The sequence below is a fragment of the Alosa pseudoharengus genome, unplaced genomic scaffold (genome assembly GCF_046254945.1).
Source record: "Alosa pseudoharengus isolate Yale_2024_CS ecotype anadromous, Long Island Sound unplaced genomic scaffold, YU_APseudo_1.1 YU_APseudo_1.1_scf_23, whole genome shotgun sequence".
Taxonomy (NCBI): Eukaryota; Metazoa; Chordata; class Actinopteri; order Clupeiformes; family Clupeidae; genus Alosa; species Alosa pseudoharengus.
The window spans coordinates 8646632-8670616 of record NW_027468685.1 but is presented as its reverse complement, the minus strand read 5'-3'; the positions used below and the strand labels follow the sequence as shown (position 1 = coordinate 8670616).

The window sequence follows — 23985 nt, the reverse complement described above, 5'->3', positions numbered from 1 at the left end:
TCATGTTGTTTTCTCATAAGAAACATTGATCAAACTAATTTATTATCTCACATCACATCAGACAACACAAGGTGTTATGCTATCCCCTGCAATCTGACTGTGGTGAAACATTGCAGTCAAAAGTTGTTAACGTCACAAAATCATGGCTTATCATTTAATAGCAATATCTTAAATCAAGTCCTGAACTAACTAGGAATAAGCTCCAGGCACTGCTTATATTAGATGTGCAAGATGTAACTAGATATTGGTGTTGGGGAAACAGAAATCTGATGGAGTAAGACCCCCCCCCCTTCATTTATTTTTTCCACCTATCTACTTCAAAATAAGTTACAAGTTTTTTGTTTGTTTTTTGTAGTTGTTGCAGTTCCCCACTGCATTACTGCCTGTGACTCTCACATGTCTTTAAAGTCATTGCCTTTTTACTGTAAGGGCCACTTGAAATGACCACTATTCTGCAAAGACTAGAATGAATGGCTATACATTTGTTATGGCTTATGTGTTCCTTACTTTTACTATGAGGTAACCTTCAATGTTTTAGTGACACTTGAATTTCCCCTGGGGATCAATAAAGTATCTATCTATCTATATATCTATCTACATGTTCATGTTTATTGATACCTATAGTATATATGTATGATGCTTTGCAGTAGAATGTGAACACAGGCAGTTGGAATTCTGCTCGCAGGAATTTGCTGACTCAGTAGTATAGACGAAGCAATGATCAACAGAAATATCAATAATACAAACAGAGAACCACCCAGCAAACACGGGCAGATGTACATTTCACAACTAAAAGGGCCCTAGAAAGGTCTGTGCACCTAAATGTAAGTCCACTGTCAAACATCCAAATCTTCTCCAAAAACAGCCAATTACATGGGGAAACTTTTTGAGCAATGCTGCTGGGCAACCGCATAGCCTGCTCACTGTGTTCTGATTGGACGATCATGATAATTTGCCTCCTGTTGATTACAACTGAAGTTCTTCAGAAGAAACATCTGTTCGAAAGGTTGCCTTGTAGGGGTGTAAAGGTAAACGTATTCGTAATGAAAGGTTGCCTTGTAGGGGTGTAAAGGTACACGTATTCGTAATGAAAGGTTGCCTTGTAGGGGTGTAAAGGTACACGTATTCGTAATGAATTGTTTAGGTACAGGACATTAAGTTCAATACAGATGTGTACCAGATGTACCAAATGCAGTATTTAACAGTACAGTAGACTTTTTTGCTTTTTTATGTTTAAAATTCGAGTTCCCACACAAACATATTAATTAGCGGACCCAATGTCAGTTTAGTTAATTAACATTAAAAAAAAAAAACATTTGACCCCTTTAAAAAAATACTATTCCCATTGATCATCAACAATGTTGTCAATGAATTTTAGGTTAGCAGTACCTACATGCATACAGTACTGAAAATTAACCAAATCGTTGTTTATTGAAATAGAGACCTTTAGCTCTAGACCCTCAGACCCACACATAAATGTGTAACCCCCAAGTGAGTGAGTGAGCGTGAAAGAATACCCTGAATGCAATACTCATCACCTTGGAGTGCTCTGGTGTATTAGGTCTTAGACTCTTAAGGTGTTACAATAAATGTGTTCCTCTGATCAATATCACTCACCCATTCCACACTGACTTGATCATAAATGCTCTTACGCAAAAGTGAACATTTGACCAGATGTAGTAGTATAGCTAGCTGAGCAGCTTTCCTATCTTCCAAGGAGACTTCTGGACTTTGTTTGCCACAAAAGCTCCTTATAAAGAGAACCTCCCTTGTTGCACTTTTCAGAGACTCTTCTTGGACATCACACTGAGTAAGTGTATCAAATGCACATTTTGGGTATTTGTGCAAAATGTGTTTTATTGTCCTGTTTGCTTAACTATTAATCCCTTTTTGCAGACTGAAGCTATGAAACAGTTGGCTCTTCTGGCCTTAACCCTGTTTGTGGGTAAGAATTGCATCATTGTTTGCTAAAAATATAAATGTAAATGTGAAATTCACCAACTTCATTGGGCTAGAATAGGGAAATGAAAACCGTTGTGATGATGGGATTCAGTAGCCTGGCGAGCCAGACCCACATTAAAATGTAGGGTCTGGGCACTCACCGTTCGCAGTGCTCAGTCCGAGGGGCGGGATAATCAGTTGTCTTTCAAATTCCCTCTGCACGCAATAGGACACAATAGGATATTTGTTTTCAAGTAGCAGGGAATTCAAGCCAAACCGTTGCAACTCTGCCATCAATCATTATGTTAAGCCCACCAAACGACTCTATACACGATTTCAATGTCCTGATTAAGTTTCGATTTCTGGAGCTTACAAGCCAACGGAGAGTTGCTAGACTAGCCCTGGCAGCAAATGTAATTTGCTAGGGGCGCGTCTAGATTTCTAGGCTAGGGATTCAGAGTCGTACATTGAAACAATCCTTTCACATGTTCCTGTGTATTATGTTGATATTCCCAATGTTTGCATTGTAGGCTACATCTCCACCAACCATCAAAAGTAAATGTTCCTAAAGTAACTGGTTGTGTTATTATCTGGAATAGCAGCCTACGGCGTAAGCACAAAACTGAGTTTTTAGTTTTTTTTAGAGTTTTTAGTATTATATCCTGCACTCAACTCAACAGCTCTGTTGAAAACACTTATGTCTCTACAACGGTCTTCATCTCTCTTCCCTACCACTGCATATACATGATCATTCTCTTCCAAGCGTTTCACTAAATGTGTCGGCTCTTTGACCTTCTCAGGGTGCCACTGCGAAAGCGACGCACTGAACAGGAAACCTCTCAAGATCCAACCTGAGCTCAGAAAAGACAATTTCTTGGATTACATCAGAAAGTCAGTGAATATCCATGAATCGACTCTCGAGAATCTTGGAAAAATAGACCTTGGACAAGAGATCAAGTAAGTCCAAATGACACTGACCAGCTTTCTATGAAATGGCTCTTGGAATCTCTTACATACAATTTTTTATTTACGTAGGGTAGTAATGGCAGGTAATAAAGTAAGCAAATTAAAGGTATTAGATATCCATAAACTTCTTTGAAGGTAGTCAAAATAGAAGCCAATAAGTGCCCAAAGATGTAGGCCTACTCCCTGTTGAATTTGTGCTGTTCAAAAACTGAATGACATAGATGAGTAATTCAGTAATGCTTTAATCAATTGTTGGCCAATCTACAGTCTACAATGTACAGCTATCTGTTAATTCCACAAACAAAAGATGAGTTCAGGTTATCCAGTAGTAGCTTGGATGTTTTAGAAAAGCAATAAGCCCCGAGAGGTCGTAGGTTACAATGATTTTGGAACAGCTAAGGGCGTTGTTTGGCACGACTCGCCTAAAACGCCTCTTAGCTGTTCTAAAATCAGTGTAACCTACAGACTCGAGTGGCTTATTGCTTTTCTAAAATGGTTACTACATACAGTATATCTGGCAAGATTTCATAAAATAAAGGCACAGTATGAGAAATGTAACAATCTATTCATAGATAATCATTCTTCTGCCAATAAATATATTTCCTCTATCTGAATGGTTGCCAAGCAACGTCGAGATGCAGCTACTTTAATTTTTGTATCAAGTTATGGTAGCGCAATATGTTACAACAGCATCGAATGTGATTCAGCCAATCATAATCAAGGACCAGAACTATCAATTTTGATACCCTTTTGAACACTTATTTTACACTCTGATCACAACATGGCACTGAGGTACAGATTGATTTGTTCATTTCTCTCTTTTTCTCTCTCCATCTCCCTCTCCAGCACAAAGGTGTCTCATACCGCTGGCGCAATCAATCAATACATTGAGACTCTGCACAGCCAGGTGACTCCTCTGACTCAGGACTTGCTGGCCAAGCTGTCCCAGGAGGCCGAGCAGCTGAGGGCCCGTGTGGAGAAGGACCTGGACGCCATGAAGACCCATCTGGGGCCGTACGCTGAGGAGATCAGGCTGGAGATGGAGCGGCAGATGGAGGAGATAAGGAGGGACACCAGACCCCACCGGGAGACGCTCCAGTCGGGGACGGTGAGGAGCACGCTGCTCGAGACGGCCGAGGAGATGAGGGGCGGACTGGAGAAGAGTGTCGCCGAGCTGCAGGCCCAGCTGGAGGCTGAGGCCGACGTCATGAAGCGTACGATGGACCGCTACCTGCAGGGCCTGAAGGAGAGCACCGTGCCTGTGGTGGAGAAGCTCAAAAGCCAGATGACCGAGGCAGGACAGACCCTCCAGCAGACCTTTGTTAGCTTTGGAACAGAGCTGGGAGAGAACCTGAAGAACCAATTCATTTCCTTCTGGCAGTCTCTCAACAAAAGTAGTTAATTCAGACTTCTGTAAAAGGGGGGCAGAGGTCCAAGTCAGTCAGGTCATATAAATGGCAAGAATAAAAGGTCATTCAAACGGTCTTTATACTAATTTGTGAAGTTCAATGGTTATGTGCAATGGTTCAATGGTTCGGTGCTTATGAACAAAATTAGCTTCAACATGTGATGCATTTGGCCTTGTAATTTCAGTTGATAAACTGTAGGTTTGTGGGGCGTCCTCTAGTGTTGAAAAGTAGTCTGTGTCAACTGTTTTAACATCATGTCATACAATGGGTACACAATAAATTACAGTTTTGAACTGTTTACACACATTTTCAAAACTCTGTGTCTATTTTTCAAAACACTACACACAAAACCCAAAATGGCAAATGCCTCAAATCTCCAGCAAAATTACACACAACATTCAAAATGTCATAAACACATCCCTAAAGCAAACATTTGCCTCACATTATAAACACTTGTGTCATAATATGACATTTTGGATACATCATGTACACTGTTACTCAAAATCTAAAGCTCCTCTGTCTTTCATGGGCTTTTGTATATTTCCTTAAGAGTGAAAGTCATCTACAGAGAGAAGTTGAAATACACAGTATATATGTAAGCAATATAGAAAACAAAAACAGTGATTTTTCCCAAATAATTTGCTGTTGTGAATTAAGTATTTTGTGTGCTGTTGTGAATACAGTATTTTACAGCCAACAAGAGAAAAAAAATGAAGCAAAATACAACCATGACCACCAGATGTACATGGACTGCTGAAAAAGCTGATTTTGCCAAAGACAGAAATTACTGTATTTCAAAAGAAAGTAAATTATTTTCCAAATAAAATGTATTACTGTGTGTGTGTGTGTATGTGTGTGTTGGGGGGGGGGGTCTTGTATGTAGAGGCCTATAGACCAATATCATTTTTATTTCAGTATCTGCATTGGTTCTGAACATTTCAACTGGAAATCCTCTAGGAACAGATTAAAAGGGTCTATATCTACAGTATTCATAGGACTAAGGAATGATTGGATGGTGTTCAGTAAAGTAATGAGTGTGAATAAGTGGCAAATGGCATTTTGATTTGTTGTGTTTGAAAAATGAAATCAAGTTACTGTTAGATTTTTGTGTGTGTTACTGTACTGTAGGTAGAGAATTGTTTTGCAAGATGTGTTTCAGGAAATTTAAAACTGAGTCACTGAGAATTACTGTATGGTTTTACAGATTTGGTGTGGGGTTATGGCGTTTGAAATACATGTTTAGAAAATTGTGTGACAAGCAAAGGTTTAGTGTGTAAGCAGCTGAAAATTGTTTTAATACAAATGCAAATTCAGTGGAAGAATAGTACACGCTAAAACAGAATGATGGAATACCTTACACGTTTTCTTACAAGTAAATTATATATTATGATGGAAGTAGTTATCTATTTTGTATTGTCTAGTTATAACCAGGTATACTGGTGGAGTCAAGATTTACGTAAGATGCAACTCCCATGGCTTTCACACACACACACACACACACACACACACACAGACACACACACACACACACACAGACACACATGCGCACGCATGCACACACACACACACAAAAATGATGTGATGGCCACACACACACACAGGCAGCGATGGTGGTGATGATGATGGTGATAATAATAATGCCTACATTACAAGAGGGGAACTAGTTCATGCTACGAAAACATCAACAATCAATAAAAAATTACGGACACATGATAAGACTACCAGACCAAACTCATTGTACTAGGTCAAAGTGCTCTTGCACATTAATACCAAAGAGCCATAACCTTGTCCTTCTGAACTTCCTGGTGCGCTGCTACTATGCCTATAAAGAGTGTTAGTGACAAAGAGTTTTATAAATGAAATACATTTACTGACATTTAATAGGGGGTATTTTGAAGGAGAAAAGGCACCAGATATGGAGAGTACTGTACATTTTTTAACAGTGTTTCCATTGTAGCCTGTGATATCGGTCTTTAACCCAAATAAGCATATACCCTCATGACATTTCCTATATCAAACACTGATAAATTGTGGATGTGTTATGCTCGTCAGCTCATGTGATAGAAATGTATTAGCCTGGGTGGACCAAGACGAACCGCAAATTTGACTTTGCATTGCAGGTTGGTCTGGAAAAGACCCCATTGAGGTCCTTATCCGAATCAAAACACAAGAATTTGTCTTGAATTTCCCCTTGGGGATCAATAAAGTATCTATCTATCTATTTGTATTTTCTCTGGTATTGAGTAAATAACTGCATTAAAAACCTTGGTTTACAAGAAAGATATGTTTGCTGCACTTCCGAAGCAATTTGGGAAAAATTTAAGCCACAAATGTAAAGTTTCATTTATCTGCTGGTCATGCCTGTGGAAGTAGTAGAACAGCAAGTTTCGGAAATGGGCATCACTGGGCTTCTGTCCAGATGGATCTGCAGCCGTGGCCTACAGGGGTCAGCCATGGCCTACTGGTTAGTGCTTCAGACTTGTAACCGGAGGGTTGCCACTTCGACACCCGACCAGTAGGCACGGCTGAAGTGCCCTTGAGCAAGGCACCTAACCCCTCACTGCTCCCCGAGCGCCGCTGTTGTTGCAGGCAGCTCACTGCGCCGGGATTAGTGTGTGCTTCACCTCACTGTGTGCTGAGTGTGTTTCACTAATTCACGATTGGAATAAATGCAGAGACCAAATTTCCCTCACGGGATTAAAAGAGTATATTTATACTTATACTTACTTATCTGCAGAGCAAATTCAAATTTTCTGAACAGTTTCGTCTGGGTCAACCCAGGCTAGAAGTGTATTCCACTTTAATCTAATAAACCAACACAAAGTCTTCCAAGTCAACCTCTGATTGGCACCATGTCCTTTTGGCACCAATATGATACAACGTGGAATCCAATGGAATGATTACGCTGCAATAAAGAAAACAAATGGGCTTCTTTTATGAGGACCTTCGGACAGAGGTCGTCATTCCATAGAGTGTTATTGGGACATATATGTGAGTTTCACTAGCTATAAATACCTCACGCCTTGACTCACTCTGCGCACCTCACGGCCAAAGACACCAAAGCAGGTACATCTCCACGCAGTTAACCTGTTTGAATTTCTACTATTCTAATTAAATAATATTACAATTTGTGATATTACGGAAATATGTAGTATTTCATGAAATTGTAAGCTCTCTCTCTCTCTCTCTCTCTGTAGATCACCATGAAGGTTGTAGCAGTGATTGTTGCTCTAACAGTCCTCTCCGGTAAGTTCAAATTCCTAGCATGACAGAAGTAGCTTACTACCTTTTCTACCTATCTTTTAACCTTCTCACATCTAGAGGTGTTTCACAAATCCACATAGCAGTTAGTTTCCTGTGATGCTGAGCTGAATGTGTTCCCTTGCAGGCTGCAATGGCTGGTACTTGGTACAGGACCAGCCAAAGGAGCCATGGGAGCTGGCTGTCGACCGCTTCTGGGAGTATGTGGCGGACATCAATACTAGAGCCGAGGAGTTGAAGAAGACCATCGAGAGCTCTCAGCTCAGCGACGACATGGAGTGAGTTTGATCTCTCTTATTGGTTCATCATTGGTGGTGGTTAGCGAGGTTCTGCCTTTACTGTAAACTAAAACATACTGTAAAGCAATTCTATATAAGCAATTCTATATAAATGCAATTTGTTGTTGTTATTACTTACTTATTTTTTATTTCCTTATTCATTTGACTGACACTTGTATCCATAGCGACTTACATATCAATTATTACAAGGGCGGGGTCAGCCCTATGTTCGCACATTTCTAGGTTAGGGTCAGGGTTAGGGTTAGGGAACATAGGCAGGCTCCCACAAGGGCCACTCTCCCCAGAGCAACTCGGGGTTAAGTGCCTTGCTCATGGGCACAACAGTGGCAGTTGGAAAATGAACCCACAGCCTTTCTGGCTACTGTAGACTAGCGCAGCTCCTCAGCCACGACACTACCACCGTCTACCTGTTGTGGGGCATGACGAACTATCTCTCCTTATATGAGTTACTATAGGAAACAGTCCTCTCTCTTTTCCGTATTACAAAAGTTTGTTATGTATTTGTTATGCTGTCAAAGACTCATCTTAATGAAGTTGTAAATGTGAATGTGGTGTGTGTGTGTGTGTTCTTGTGTCCAGCAAAATCATCAAGGACGTCATGGGAGACCTGAATATGTACCGAGATGACCTCCAAAACAAGCTGGGGCCCTTTGCCCAGGATGCGGCTGAAAAGCTGGGTCAAGACATGACACTGCTGGGCAACAAACTGCGCGACCACCTGAACGAGGCCAAAGGCAGGGCAGCAGAGTACACTGAGGAGCTGCAGAGCATGGCAGAGCAGAACGCCGACGAGGTGGCCAGCCGGATGAGGATCTACCTCCGCAAGCTGAAGAAACGCTTGGGCAAAGACACAGAGGAGATCCGCAAGTAAGCTTTTCTCTGGTGTCCTTGGCTTTGTACTGCAGTGCGGAATTCATCACATAAAATGGGAGATCTCGGAGTTTCCCCTCCGTTGGACTTTAACACTTTTGAACCTACCGGTGTTTTATGTTTTTATGGGAAGGAATTTGCCATTTAATATCCCATTCAATTAGTAACATTTTCTCTTCTTTATTTTTGTCTGTCTGTCTTTCTTTCTTTCTTCCTTTCAAAGCGCACAAGCCTTATGTTATGTACTTTTAGCCACACTAAAGCAATGTTTATTTCTGAAATCACTAAATCAGACAACTAAAACGCCTAATGCTTACAATTTATTATTACTATTTATTTATTAATCCTTAGCCTATTATTAACGGCTTACGCTTACTTTTTTTTTTTTTTCATTAAAGCAAAATGGACACCTATTTTGGTGAGCTGCAGTCTCGCACCAACGAGCATGTTGAATCTATGCGTGAGCGCCTGGAGCCCTACCTGAACGACCTTCTCCAGCGTGGACAGCAGAAGGCCGAATCTATCGGCCAGATGGTGAAGACCCAGGCTGAGGATTTGAGAGAGAAGCTGGAGGTCGTAGCCATCGACCTCAAGCAGCAGCTGGAGAAGACCTCCGAGAACCTGCGCTCCACCCTAGAGGCCAAGTGGGGCGAGCTGAGCACATGGTTCCAGCCATTTGCCACCGAGATTCAGGTCAACCTGAAATCCTTCATGTAGACGGAGAGGACACTTGACTCCCTTGATTGTCCTACTTGATTGGCTGACTGTGTGTGATTCTTCTTCATTAAAAAGCACTTTCCACACAGTGAAATTGTTATGAGGCTTGTTATTTCACATCCAAATGGTCATAAATAAAAATGTATAAGCCCAACACTGTGACAACCTCTCTGAAATAGTATTATAATACTGTAGGCTATATGCTTTTCCTGTTGGTTGTTTATCATGGCCCTGTGAATTTATATGTAGCCTACTGTCTGTGTATGAGGACTATCTTAGCCAGAGCACTGAAAGTTATAAGTGTCAAAGTTATTTTCAAAATAAAATAAATTATGGATAAACTAAACCAGTTTCTTCTCTTGACTGTTAAATTGTCCAGATTTGGCTTTTCAGAGGTTTATTGAATTAAACTGCAGGTAGGCTATAGGCCACCTGCCTTGTCACAGAATAATTGGCCTACATGAGCAGTCTTAATTATAAATTCAGTCAGTCTTCAAGTAGCCTACTTTTTGTTTTTACTTTAAGTTTTACTTTAGGACTAACAGGATACAAGGATACAAGGAAGTTTATTGTCACATGCATATAGTTACTGGAAGTAAGAAATGCAGTGAAATTATGTCTGGTGTCAGCCTATTTGTGCATTTATGGGGGGGGGGGGGGGGTAAAAAGTGCAGTAGAAGAGGGGTTTAGTAGATTAAGTGGCAAGGGCTGCATAAGAAAGGTGGGGGAGGATTGGGATTGGGGGGGGGGGCACCAACTAGGAGCACCCAAGAGCAACAGGGGCAAGGAAAAACTCCCTTACCAAGGAAGAAACCTTGGGCAGATCCACGGCTCAAGGGGCTAACCCAACTGCCAGGGGTCTTGGTGTGTGTGTTGGGGGGATGACAGGGGAGATGGGATAGTGTGCTGTGTAGCCTGTGGGGAGAAGGCAGTGTGCAATATGTGTGTTGGAGAAGCTTCCTCATGAGACAATGTGCTGTGTATTGGGGGGGGGGGGGGGGGGTTCTTCGCGGAAGCAACCGTCCTCCGCTTCGAGGTCCGCTTCGCGTCGGACAGTTCACGCCTCCGCGTCGTCCATTTATTTCTGATAATGGACACCTCGTCGGGCATTATCCCTTACATATATTGGCTAATAATATATAACGTAGGCATACGTGTGTGTGTGTGTGTGTGGTGGGGGGAGTGTTGTTGTTTTAAATGGAATGTGTAAGCCTTACAAAAACACAATATAGGCTACAGTTACAGCTTGAATGTGACTAGGATGACATACTCAAAACCATTTAATAAGGCAACAAACTGTTATTAGACACCAAAATATATCAATTGCAGCCCCCCCCCCCAGCACCAGCCTACTGCGTAAAAATACCTCATTTCCGGGTCTTCCGGATGTTGTGTTCGGATGTGTCTTCGAACGAGTTGTGTTAGTAGATACATTTATAATCACACGCGCTGTTTGTCATTCACAGTTGCAAACAGACAGGCAAGCTCTGCTTAATCTGTATATGAGAGCTCTCATCCTGGGAGGTTAGTATGTGACTCTCATGAGCCGTCCATCCCGTCTCGCATGGTGAGTAGCCTACACGAGTTGAGCAAGCAAGCAAGGGGGCGACCTGCAGAGTGCTTTAGCTTGGAAGCTGGCAAGTTTCTAAAGGGTTTCACCAGAAACGTTCAAGGGGGCAATTTGGTTGCATACTATAAAGCTTTAAGTTGGATGCAATTTCATACATGGTGCACCAACACTTCCGCTAAACAGCAGCTGCATTTTAAGATGATCAAACACATTTGTCTAATGATAATTTGGGTGGTGGTGGGCGACCCCGTGGGGACGAAACTAGAGTTCATTAGCCTACAACTGATCTGGGAACGGCTAAATGAAGGCTTAAAATGACTTGTCTAGGCTACGGACCTCACGAACCTCTCAAGAAACACCCTAACAGCGTGTGGCAATATATATATATTTGTCATTCGCGCAACTTTGTTGCAAAGATAACGGACATTGTTGCAGTACAGCAGCAAGTGTGATGCTCAAAGCAAGAGTAAGATTCTAAACGAGTCAAATTCAAGCTACTTTCCATCGAACCTGTCGCATATAGCCGTGAAAAGTAGCCTACTAGTACTCCACCCTGCTCCCTGTAGCTTAATGCTTCAATGTACTTAGAGGGAATGAGCCATAGTAATCACTGATTGTTTATTAATCTATGCCAGTGTTTCTCAAACGTTTTCATACCAAGGCCCACTTAACCAATTTAAAAAAATCACTGACCACCTACCAAAAAAAAAAAAGCAGACCTACTTCAACAGTATGTTACACAATATGCCTACTCACTGAACCATCTTGGTTATTGTCTTTGCACCTTGCTTATTGTATCATGAGGATTCATATGATTAAAACGCTTACATAGGCAGTGTTGCAGAACTGTTTGGATTTACATACAAGTTGGTTCAATATTGCAAACGACTCATCTATATTATATTTTACCACGTCTGCTCGCGGACCACTTGGGATAGCTTGCAGACCACCAGTGGTCCCCAGACCACACTTTGAGAAACACTGATCTATGCAAAGGTTACATGTTACATTTATAAATTCAGCAGTTTCCTAGGTATGTTCAATAACAATAAATTATTAAGTAGTCACAATCGTGACAAACTAGTTTTGTTATAAAAATGCATGACATTTTTGTATAATAGCTTATTTGTGAACATATCCATATTTTAATTCACACTTCACTACTCATTAAACATATCTTTCTACTTCTGATTTAATTGTAAAAGCTGTCAAATAGTTCAAACCTGTATAATTTCTTGGTTTACAGGTTACAGGTGTAAAGGAACCATGTCTGATGAAGGAGGGACCTGGAGCAGTGATGGAGGTCAAAGGTGGGATTCCGGTTTTACAGTCCTGGGGGAGGACGACTTGAAAAAGGACCTTCATAGAAGAGAAGAGTGGTCAGACATCTCTGATGATGAAAGTCCTGCTGTTTATGCCGATATCTCGCACTCAACAGCATACCATTACAATGCCATCCAGCCAAAGGTCTGACAACAATAATACTAATTTATCATTTTATTTATTTTCATAGGCAGTAGCCTAGGAGATGCCATTCTTAAATGTAGCTTTTTTTCCAGTGATCTGTTCATTGAGTTCATTCACTGTTCATTGAGTTCATTCACTGTTCATTCTGTACTCAGAGCTGTCTAAATGCACACCAAAGCTTGTGTTGGCTGTCACATCAGAAAATTCTGGGCATGGAAATCAAGCTCTGCACATTAAACTGTTAATAATTGTTATGATTTATAACCTTGATTAACAATTTACTGTTGTTGTTTTTACTGTTTTTGTGGTTTAGGGGACGGTGTGGGACAGCAGTTATTTGTCCCATGAATCATCTGTTGCTGTGCATGGAACACCAGCAGCTTTCAGTTTCCCATTTCATCAAGACGGTGTATTTTGGGGTCAGCAGCAGCAAGTGGTCTTACCTGAAGTTGCTTCAGGAAGCACTGAGTACCCAGTTGCGCCATATCCATCAGTATCATACCCATCGGCATTATATCCATCAGCCATTTACCAGATGATGGAAGAAAAGACTATGGCTTGTTCTTTGGATGAAGGAAGAAAGATAGAGGAAGAGGACAAGAAGAAAAGCAGAAACCTGTCCTTTATTGAACAGACAGTCGCTGCTGAAAGACACAAGGAGGACCCACCCAAGGACAGTTGTCATCTAGGCTCTGAACTCGAGGTAGGTCTCTTATAAATGGGTTATGACAGTGTTGTGCTCTGTTAGAATCTGAAAATAGACATTTACATTCTATTTACATTTATTGTGACAGTTTTACCCAAAGCGACCTAAAAGTGAGACAAGTGGAAGAAATGAAACAGTTGCTAATTGTGTACCTCTGTTCTGTAGGGAAAGGAACCAGTAATCAGCAGCTTGGCCAGTGGACCGTCATCAAACATCGAATCACTTGAAACAACTCCGAGTGGTCATTTGTCACTGGAAGAACCTCATGCACCACACTCATGCTCTTCAGGACAAAAACACAATTATTTAGATCCTGTGATGTTGCCAGAGTCTAAGGCTTCCATGTTTCATAGAGAGAGACAATGTGAGAGCACAGTAGAATCTGGGCATAGTGGTTCCACGACCTCAAGGGAACGAGGTGAGTCAGCTGTTACTGTTTTTGCCTCCACCTCGGAGTTCTCATTGGACAGCTGTCATAAAGGTGGAACCACAATTCCATCAGAATCCATTGCCTCACAGCAGTGTGAGGCAAACCCAGTGTGTAAAAACTCCAGTGAGCCATTAGCAAAAGAAATAGGAATATCTTCGCCTCTTGAATCACCTTCTAATGAATGTGACGAAAAGAGGGCGATCATGGCTGATCAGCACAGAGGAACATTAGAGGAACTAAGTCTTGATATATCTGATCAGGACGCCACTAATATTAACACCTCAGAGGTCATACAGCACCCGGCTTTGGCCGAAATTGACAACGTGAAGGATGGAGGTAGTACACAATTAGGTATGGGGCTCACTAGAATACTGAAAAAACAAAAACGGAAAGCAGGTCGGCCATTTAAGAAAAAGACCCTGTTAAAGATGTCAAAACTTCTAGAACTAGTTAAAGAATGTGAGAAAGACGCTAAAGATCCGCACGTAAACGAGGCTGCTGATGTTCCTCTAAAGCATTTGGTAAAGAGTGACATGCAAAGACCGAATGCCCCCCTCAACTCCCCAAATGATAAAAGCCTTCCATGTACTAGTTCTATTCCAAGTGAAGTGAAAGAATATATTCACAGCCTTAGTATATCTCCATTACCTAAAAGGCCCATTCAAGTCCCAAAAGCTCCTTCACTGATGTCTTTGATAGCTCTATCAGGAAATTCCAACCAATATGAAGATTGTATGGAACGTCCCAAAAAATGTGTACAGGCTACACAATGCAAAGGAAAATCACACAAGAAAGCATTGCGCAAACTGCAAAGAACTCAAGGGACGTCCGTTTTTAGTGTTCCCCAAGATCCCAAGTCGGTACCAGAAACTGTGCTGGCCCGGAAGACTCATCAGTCAGCATCTTACCGCCTAAAGAGCATCAGAAAAACACGAAAGAAAAAAATAGATATGAGTACAGAGAAGTGGTCCACCAGTAGCCAAAGCAACAGTGTTACATCACCACATAAACCAGTAAACCTGCCAATAGTAGGTGATGTTTCTGCCATAAAACAGTCATCAAAGCTATCGTCAAAAGCTGTCGTCAAAGCTAGTACACGTAGCAGCGCTAAGAAAAGCTCTAAAAAGCGGGATGGCAACATCAGTGAAAATATGGAATTGAGGCACACTCCCCTGATGCCCGCAAGAGTAGAACTGACAGAGAAACGGCGAAAAAAGATATCTGTAAAGTCAAGTAAGGCCGGTCCTCAGACACGTCTTCAACCAAACAGTGCTGCCCCACACATCATCTCCCCACAGAAAGATCATGAAAATACAATTGCAATGAAAAGGAAAATCAAAAACGACAATAAACAAAGCCGTGCTAAAAGTGCCACTCCAAAAGGAAAAAAGACTGTGAAGGGTTATGTGGCTGATATGCAGAATAAATCAGAATTGCTGTGTGAAGTCATGGATGCAAATGAGTTGCAAGCTGAAATGATTGATAATTCAGAGGGAGTTCCTATCGAAACTCAAACAAGTGTACAGAAAGATTTCAAGAGGAAAGAAAAGGCCAAGAGGAAAGGAACACCTAAAAGAAGTAACAACCCTAACAGAACACAGAACAACCCTGATGTCCAACCATCTATGACAGATGAAACTGTGCTCCCTGAAACACTCTCTGAAAGTTCTCTGAAACCCTTTAAAAAAGCACCAAAGCGAAATGCTAAGACAGCTTCTAAAAAGATGCCAGCTATTGAGGAGAAAGGACAAAACAACATGGGACAGATAGAACCTAATGGCTTACCACTTGAAAAAGATGCCGTGTGTAGCAAGGAAGATCTGAGTGTTTACATTTCACAACCTCCACTGAGAGAAAAGAAGGCAAGAAAGAGGAAAGCCACAGAGGATGGAGAAAATGGACGTCAAAATCAAAATAACTGCAGTGTTGATCAAGTACCCAACTCATCCAGAGCCACATTAAATGAATCCGACCATTGTAGTACACAACCAAAATCAGCCAAACGGTGGTCTAACATTGAGCCTACACCAAAAACGCATCGATACCGTCACCCCAAAAAGGAAACAAAAAATGTCCTGGGAGCTTCACAGCCAGTTTTGACTGAAAATGTTTTATTACACACTGACTCTGAAAAGCTCACGAGTCAGGTACCTGAAAACAGTTCGCTTAAACGGATGAAGTCACATAAGAAAAGGGTATCTGATTTAAAAGAAGACGGCAAGTTGCCAGAGGTCAACATGAATACAACCTTACATGGCAAATGTATTGTGTCATCACCTAAATCTCCACAAACCCCAAAAGGCAGCAGCTTCAAAAAGAAAGTCAGAGTTCCCAAGGTACAGCCTGCTTCTCAGGACAATTCATTGGATATGAGTACTGAAACATCCCTCCTCAAGACCAGTACCCCAGCAAAAGTTAAGAAGGGAGAGATGACTGTGCCCAAAAAGGAACAAGTTCAGTTGTCAATTGTAAATCGCAGTTTTGACTTTACAGAGGAAGAGTTTCATGTTCCTGTTATAAAAGTAACATCCAGGAAAGATGTTCCACTTGAAGTGACAACACCCAAACAAAGTTGTGGGAAAATGTCAAAAAGAAATTCTGAGAGAGTAAAAAGAGCAAGAACTGGTGCAACTAAAAGCGAAACATCTCAGGAACCCAATGAATTTATCAGCACCAAAACCTTTTCAGAACTGCCTGAAATAAAACCAGAACCTCTTGCTATGCCACTTTCCGCCACTAAACCTGTGAAAAAAACAAACAAACAAAAAACACCAAAATCATCTTTGGAACAGTTAGTGGTAGGGCACAGTGATTCACAGACACTGAGAGAAAACAGCAGTGGTAATAAGGTTGATGAGAAAGTTGATGGTAAATGCACAGAGATTAAAATAGAACAGGCAGAATTTGCATTGTCAGCAGTAGACATGGGACATCCTGCAGGTTTACAGCAGAGCTCGATGCAAACAACAGATTATGTGGCAATGTTGAAACGAAAACCTGGCCGGCCGTTCAAGAAAAAGACTCTGTTAAGAATGGCTAAAATTCTTGAAATAGTTCAGGAAACCGAGTCTAGTTCTACGGATAATGGTGGCATCACAAATTATGTTGAGGGAGTACTCTCCAAAAAACAGCATCAGCCACGAGTGGAAAGGGAAAAGGTCAAAGCCTTAGTCACTCCTACAAGAAGGTCACTTCGAACAGTTCTTCCTGTCAAGTCTGAGAGCAGCCTCCATCCTTTGTCAAAAATCTCCATGGACACTGATCATGAAGAAAATACTGACACATCTTGTTCAAGTACTTTTAATAGACTGTCCTCACCTGATAAATGCTTCACTAATACAATAGCCTTAGATTCCAATGATACAACAGTGCATGATACTGATCAACAAGATCCTCAGAAAGTGACTGAAGTTGAGAGCACAGCTGTAAGGGCTCTGAAAAAAAGGAAGAAAAGAAAAGTGTTCAATCCTAAGAAAAAGAAGATGAGATGGAGAAAGCTCTGTCAACAGTTGGCTAATGTTACTGCCACACAAGAAGCAGCCCTTTTATCAAATAATCAGGATGGTGCCTGTGTCTCTACTAATAACATAGATGTTTCATGTAAGGTATCTTCTCTCCCTTTGTCATGTCAAGAGGAAGAACTAGAGCATGCCATTTTGCACAAATCAAACACATCAAAGACAGAATCTGGAACACCGCTTCAGACTCTCAAAACCCCTTTAAGTGGTTCCAAATTAAAAACACAGAAGAAGGAAAGACAGGGTAGGCAAGGGATGAAAACCTGTTCAGGGGAGGATGCTGGTGTCTCGTTGGAGCTTTCAGCTTTGCCACCCACCCAGGACAGAGATGATGCTGAACTCCATGGACAGTCCTCACCTGATAAATGCTTCACTAATACATTAGCTGTAGACTCCAATGATACATCAGTGGATTACACTGATCAACAAGATCCTCAGAAAGTGACTGAAGTTGAGAGCACAGCTGTAAGGGCTCTGAAGAAAAGGAAGAAAAGAAAAGTGTTCAATCTTAAGAAAAAGAAGATGAGATGGAGAAAGCTCTGTCAACAGTTGGCTAATGTTACTGCCACACAAGAAGCAGCCATTTTATCAAATAAGGATGGTGCCTGTGTCTCTACTAATAACATAGATGTTTCATGTAAGGTATCTTCTCTCCCTTTGTCATGTAAAGAGGAAAAAGTAGAGCATGCCATTTTGCACAAACCAAACACATCAAAGACAGAATCTGGAACACAGCTTCAGACTCTCAAAACCATTTTAACTGGTTCCGAATTAAACACTTCAACACAGAAGAAGAAGAAAGAAAGAAGTGATAGGCAAGGGGTGAAAACAGGTTCAGGGGAAGATGCTGGTGTCTCGTTGGAGCTTTCAGCTTTGCCACCCAACCAAGAGAAGGATGATCTTGAACTCCATGCAGTGGAGTCTTTAACCAAAGTGAAAAGGAACACTGGTCATACCCGCAAAAAGAAGACCCCTATGAAAAAGTCTAAATTGATGGCAGTTGTGCAGACAGTATCTGAACTTACAAAATCTCAACCTAAAGCAAAAAGCTTGGATTGTTCTAAAAATGTCACAAAAGTAAAGGTAGAAGAATGTGTGCAATCAGTTTCAGTTACACATGCATCTAACTTAAGGAGGTCTTCACGCAGGTTGTGTTCAGCTTCACTCCCTACAGGTGGCCAGGGATCATATCAACCCACACAGAACCCTGATGAGGAAACGCAGTCCTCTAAGTCATTTGTTTTGGAAGCCAAAACTCAGATGCTGGGAGACATATCCCTAAATGAGAGCAAAGTGAAAGATGACCCTACTCTTGAAAAACAGCATGATGATGTAACACCCCCCTCTTCAAATGTTCAGCAACCAGCCCCGATGCTTGGAAGGTTAAAACGAAGGAAAACAAGAAAGGGACGGAAGCGAAAACTCAGTTCTAGAACCTCTGGAGTGGTGGAATCTGATGAAGTCACAGACACAACAGTTAATTCAGATTCTTTCCTCACAGTTGCCCTCAACACTTCTGAATGCCAAAGTACATCTGTTGAACATGAAAATACTTTGGTGAAAGATGATGACCCTTCTCTTGAAAAACAGCTTGATGACGTAACACCCCCCTCTTCAGATGTTCAGCAACAAGTCCCAATGCCTGGAAAGTTAAAACAAAGGAAAACAAGGAAGGGACAGAAGCGAAAACTCAGTTCTAGAACCTCTGGAGTGGTGGAATCTGATGAGGTCACAGACACAACAGTTAATTCAGATGCTTCCCTCACAGTTGCCCTCAACACCTCTGAATGCCAAAGTACATCTGTTGAACATGAAAATACTTTGGTGAAAAATGATGACCCTCCTCTTGAAAAACAGTATGTTGATGTAACACTTCCCTCTTCAAATGTTCAGCAACCAGTACAAAGTACATCTGTTGAACATGAAAATACTTTGAAGAAAAGTAAAATTATGATGGAGAAGCTAGTGAAGGGGGAAATGGAGGTACTTGTCAGACCTAAAATGGAAATAGAGATGGAGAAGGGAGCACAGAAAACCTTGTTAGAATTGTCAGGAAGTCAACCATCTGATGCAGATTCAGAAAAGGTTGATGTTGGCACGCACAGAAAACACATGATCACATCAGATTTGAAGAATCATACTCCACCAGAATCTAGAATAATAGTGAGAAGATCTGGCCGAGCCTCTAAAATTGCTTCACTTTTTTACCGCAGTGAAGAATATACATCTGCAGTTAGTGAAACCACCTCATTTCCTAATGAAGGCAGTCAAGATATTCGAACCCCAGAGAAAACACGTCAGCCCTCTAAAACAATCCCAGCTGTCTCTACAGAAGAACAAGTGGTGACTGCCATTTCTTCTGACACTGTTGAAATAACAACTGGCTGTTTAGTCTCTGACAAAGATTGTAAACCTGACCTAGAACCAAGCACAGCTCTAGATGGTGAAGCTCATGCTCAAGCTTCAAGTGCACCTGTGGGTAAAACCGCAGAAATAGAACACCTAATAGTAAAACGGAAAAGGCGTCGTGGAAAATCAAAGGGGTGGGGCAACAGAAGGCAGGCAAAAGGAAAAGGAACTCCAAATGTTGCCCAAGCGAATGAACAGCCTGTTGTCCAAAATGTAAAGGTAACTGCAGTTGAAGAAAAAAAGAACACAGCACACAGCAGTCAGTCACATGACTCTGAGCCTCATGCTGAGGTATTGTTTGCATCAGAACTTCTTGAAAAGGATTCTGAAGAGGAATCTCCGCAAACTGATGGAGGAAATGTTGTAATGACTAGTAATGTAATGGCTCACTCCAGCTGTCAGACATCACTCTCCCTTGATATGCTTTTCCAGTCTCCACCAGATGTTCAGAAAGTTGATGGATGCACACAGTATTCTGAGGAAGAATGTGGAGAGGAAAGAATAATGTCCAAGTTCCCAGCAGGTTGGAATGAGAGGAAGCAATCTGGCAAAATGGCAAAAACATCCATTAAGTGCAGGTTCTGTGGACGTTCTTTTCGCCACATTTCTGCATATACTGTTCACCAGCGGCTTCACACAGGTGAACAGCCCTATCAGTGTAAACACTGTGGGAAGAGATTTGCCCAAGTTTCAAAATTAAAATCCCACAAGAGTGTGCATAAAGTACCAGGATTCATACAGTGTCCTTGCTGTAGCCAACGATTCTCCAAGAAAGAACAACTTATCGTCCATTTTCAAGTTCACCTCTCCAATGTAGATCACATCACCTCAAATAAGAGAAGTAGCCAGGCATCCCCCTGTAAACCTACCACTAATTCACCGGGTGGTGTATTCAACTGCCCTGTATGTGGCAAAGAGTTCCTCAGCAAGCAAAAGTTGCACATTCATAAGTGCACTCACAAAGGAGAGAGCCTGTCTTGTAAAGACTGTGGGAAGACCTTCAGTAAACAAACTAGCCTCAGTGCCCATGAAAGAGTCCACTGGCCCCTTAAGCCTTACGCCTGTTCTGTATGTGGAAAAGGTTTCAGTAAACTGCAGGCACTGAAGGCTCATTCTCTTGAGCACACGGGAGAGACCCCTTTCTTCTGTTCTCATTGTGGCTACGCTTGCAGTGATCTGCAGACGCTGAGGGCACACCAGACCTCTAGGATTTGCTCTACAAAGAAGCAAGACGACATCGAGGGCTTCTTGGTCCAGATGGGAGTGGATGGTCAGGTGAACACACCAAGCCTTTTCAAATGCCACGTGTGCAAGAAACTTCTTAACCACTGGTGCCAGTACACCCTCCATCTGCAAACACACACTAAGGCTCACTCATATTTATGCGATATGTGCGGCCAGAGTTATGACAGGGACTCGGACGTAAGGGTTCACTGCAGGGATTGCTGCAAGTCTAGTGGTGAGGAGAAGGCCTGCTCTGGACCCTTGACTGACATTTGGATTAGCCAAGAAACAGAAGAGGCTCCTCTGCTTTCTCAGGAGCCGGATTCCCCAGAACATATGGATGAGCAGACATTGATTTCCCCACATAAATCTCCAGTCCATCCACACCCGCTGGGTGAGAACCTTCCCCAAAGTAAAAACCCAGATCAGATCTCATCTTCTCCAGACCCAGATCCTCCCAGTCCTTGCAACTCTCGGCCACCTTCTCCTACTCCTTCTGATGTTAGTATCTTATCCTCACATCCATCCCTTGACTGCTATGTTGTGTCCTCTATTCATGCCCGTACAAGGACTTCACACAAGCATTTTGAGTGTCAACACTGTGGGAAGACATTTAGGTTGCATAGTATTTTACGTGCCCACTTGCAGACACACTTATCTGGCAACAAGTATGCTTGTGGGCTCTGTGGTCGTGTTTTTCAAAGGTGGCACAAGTTGTGGTTGCATCAACGACATCATCAAAAGAAGGGCAAATCCTTCTTATGCTCAGAGTGCAAAGTGCAGTTTCACTTCCTGGGTTTGTACAGGGAGCATTTACGGGAACATGCGGAGCAGAGACCTTATGCCTGTCCACTGTGTCCAGAAACATTCCTCAGCGAAGAAAGACTCAACACTCACCAGTGCGAGAATCACAGGCCCCGTCGAACACTGAGATGCGAGGTCTGTGGAAAGGGCTTCTCCAGTTTGAGAAACTGGGTTAAACACAGTCTGCTTCACAACGGGCGCAGTTCCCACAGCTGCCTCCTGTGCTACCAGTCATTCACCAACAACCGTGCCCTGCAGATCCACTTGAAGATGCACAACAATGACCTCAGATTCCCGACGTCTGAAATCCCGTCTGAGCCTCTTCTGTTTCCACATCAGTGCTGGCACTGTAATGCCAGTTTCTCCTCTGGAGAGCTGCTCTATGCCCATCAGATATGCCACGCTGTGGGGGGGAAGCCTCCAGCTAGGCCAAAGGGTGCTCCTACTGGCCAAAGAACCACCAATGATGTCTCAAGGACACTGCCTCAGCCCACTGTTCCGGGATCATCTTCTGTTCCAGTGCCAACTGTGGAAGAACAAGCTCCTGTTCCAGAGATCACTGACGAAAGCCTGTTTCACTATGCCCATCCTGACAGCCTCTATGTGGTACCGGACGCCTCACCACCACCACCATTACCACGTCATAACTTCTTTTCACGGTCTGGTGGCCATTCTTCATCCCAAGCCTCAAACCTCAGCTCATCACAGCAGGTTATTGTCCTGGATGAGGATTCCCTCCAAGACGCTGCAGACACTAGCCAAAATGCTCCCAGCACCAGTCAAACTATTCCTGACTCCAGTCCAAATGCCGACATAAATCTACCTCAAACCAGCAGCCAACAAAGCATTGCCCCATCGTTGTCAGGGACAACCTCATCCCCCATCCCGGTAGGCTCTTCTACTAGTCATCCTCGGGATGAACCAACTCTGAGCCTCCAGGTCAAACACACACTCCCTCCCAGACATGACATGTCCAAAGACACAGTCAAACGTTTCTCAATCACTGTACAACTACACGACACCAGGGGTTTTGAATGTGCTGACTGCAATATATCCCTTTCCAGTGTCACACAACTTCATAAACATTACCTAAAACATGCTAAAGGGGTGCTGACAAAAGTTTGCGTTTAAACGGTTGCCTTTGTATACTTTTAGATACTGTATTATTTGCATTAAGTTGATGTTTTGATTTCATTGTAGTGCCTAGAAAAGACTTGTTTTCCAAATACCTCAGGTAGCTTACCAGTACCTATCACACTTTATAGTTAAGTTGATGTGTGTCTTGATAAAGAATGTCTTTTTAAATGAGTCCTTTACAATATGATGATGGATGATAAATGTTTCAGTCTCATTTAACTGCCCACCAGTATAATGCTTCATAGTGTTTCCCCTTTCCTTTGAATACTGTTTTTGATTGTTGTCCAATACGCGGGAATCATTGGGTGAACTGGAAAAGTCAAACTGTAAAATTGCATTTTTGTACTGTAAAACTACAAAGCAGTTGAAGAAATAAGATGAATAGACACTTTACATGTTTTATCAGTGAATTCAAATGTGTCTTCATAACCTGTCTACACTGTATTAACTCCTGCCACAAGCATGTCTCCTTTTTAAATGTTTTATTTAGACTTTGTGCCTTTACAAATATTTGAGAAATCAGAAAAAAATCTATCCATCCATCATTGCCTCCCATTGAGGGTACTGCAATTGCAGCAGATTTCGGATGCATAAAGGTTGTATCATGGTTCATATTTACATTTGAGAAGTTTGAAATGAATGGGAGCCTGTTGACTTTTAACATAGATTTCATTCTTACAAGCTGCATTGATAGGGCCTTTTTCTTATTGTATACATACAGTTATGTAGAATTAACATTTTCTGAAATCACTGCTTTTCTTTTTTAATACACACATATGTGAAGCATGTTGGCTCCAGTGAGCAAATGAATGTAGAAGAGGACGGTGCAATGGGAACATTGCATTTGGTTATCTGATCTGACTTCAACAGACCCGCAGATACACAGCCACAGTGTTACACATATTTGCCTACTACAGATCTGTTTGTCAAAATACAATTCATTTTTTTTATCATGCCGTCTCTTTCTGTCTCCTTAAATAAATATTTTATAAATAAAGTGTAAAGTAGTAAGTATTTTGTTATATTTGACAAGATTCCTGGCAGCTTTCACTTCCGAAGTCCCACACTATTATGGCCTTCTGAGGTTCTATCATGCAGAATAGCCTATAAGAAAGAGTACCAATTGTACATACACATTGGTAACATCCCCAAAAGAAATGTGTGGCATTTAGTAGCCTTTATAGACTTAAATGTCTTGACAGTTCTTCAGATATGAAGAATAGCAGATACTAGTATAATTGGCTGATTGATTCCCTC

General features: G+C 41.9%; 1 protein-coding gene and 1 long non-coding RNA gene across 2 annotated transcripts; both read left to right on the top strand.

Annotated features, from left to right (window-relative positions):
• The first annotated feature begins 7502 nt into the window (after positions 1-7502).
• Positions 7503-9633, top strand: LOC143140410 (uncharacterized). Its single transcript, XM_076301286.1, has 4 exons — positions 7503-7562; positions 7705-7855; positions 8456-8743; positions 9145-9633. Exons 1-4 carry the CDS (start codon positions 7520-7522, stop codon positions 9461-9463), a joined length of 801 nt encoding a protein of 266 aa, XP_076157401.1. The 5' UTR covers positions 7503-7519; the 3' UTR covers positions 9464-9633.
• Positions 9634-10888: 1255 nt separating this feature from the next.
• Positions 10889-23701, top strand: LOC143140411 (uncharacterized). Its single transcript, XR_012990652.1, has 4 exons — positions 10889-11030; positions 12280-12500; positions 12814-13203; positions 13372-23701. It is a non-coding gene; the product is annotated as an uncharacterized LOC143140411 (long non-coding RNA).
• Positions 23702-23985: the final 284 nt, after the last annotated feature.

Bases quoted from the DNA above. Each gene is read 5' to 3' on its own strand.
- LOC143140410 (XM_076301286.1), top strand. From the start codon at position 7,520: ATGAAGGTTGTAGCAGTGATTGTTGCTCTAACAGTCCTCTCCG. The intron at 7,856-8,455 runs GTGAGTTTGATC...TCTTGTGTCCAG, and splicing joins CAGCTCAGCGACGACATGGA to CAAAATCATCAAGGACGTCA. The intron at 8,744-9,144 runs GTAAGCTTTTCT...TTTTCATTAAAG, and splicing joins GACACAGAGGAGATCCGCAA to CAAAATGGACACCTATTTTG.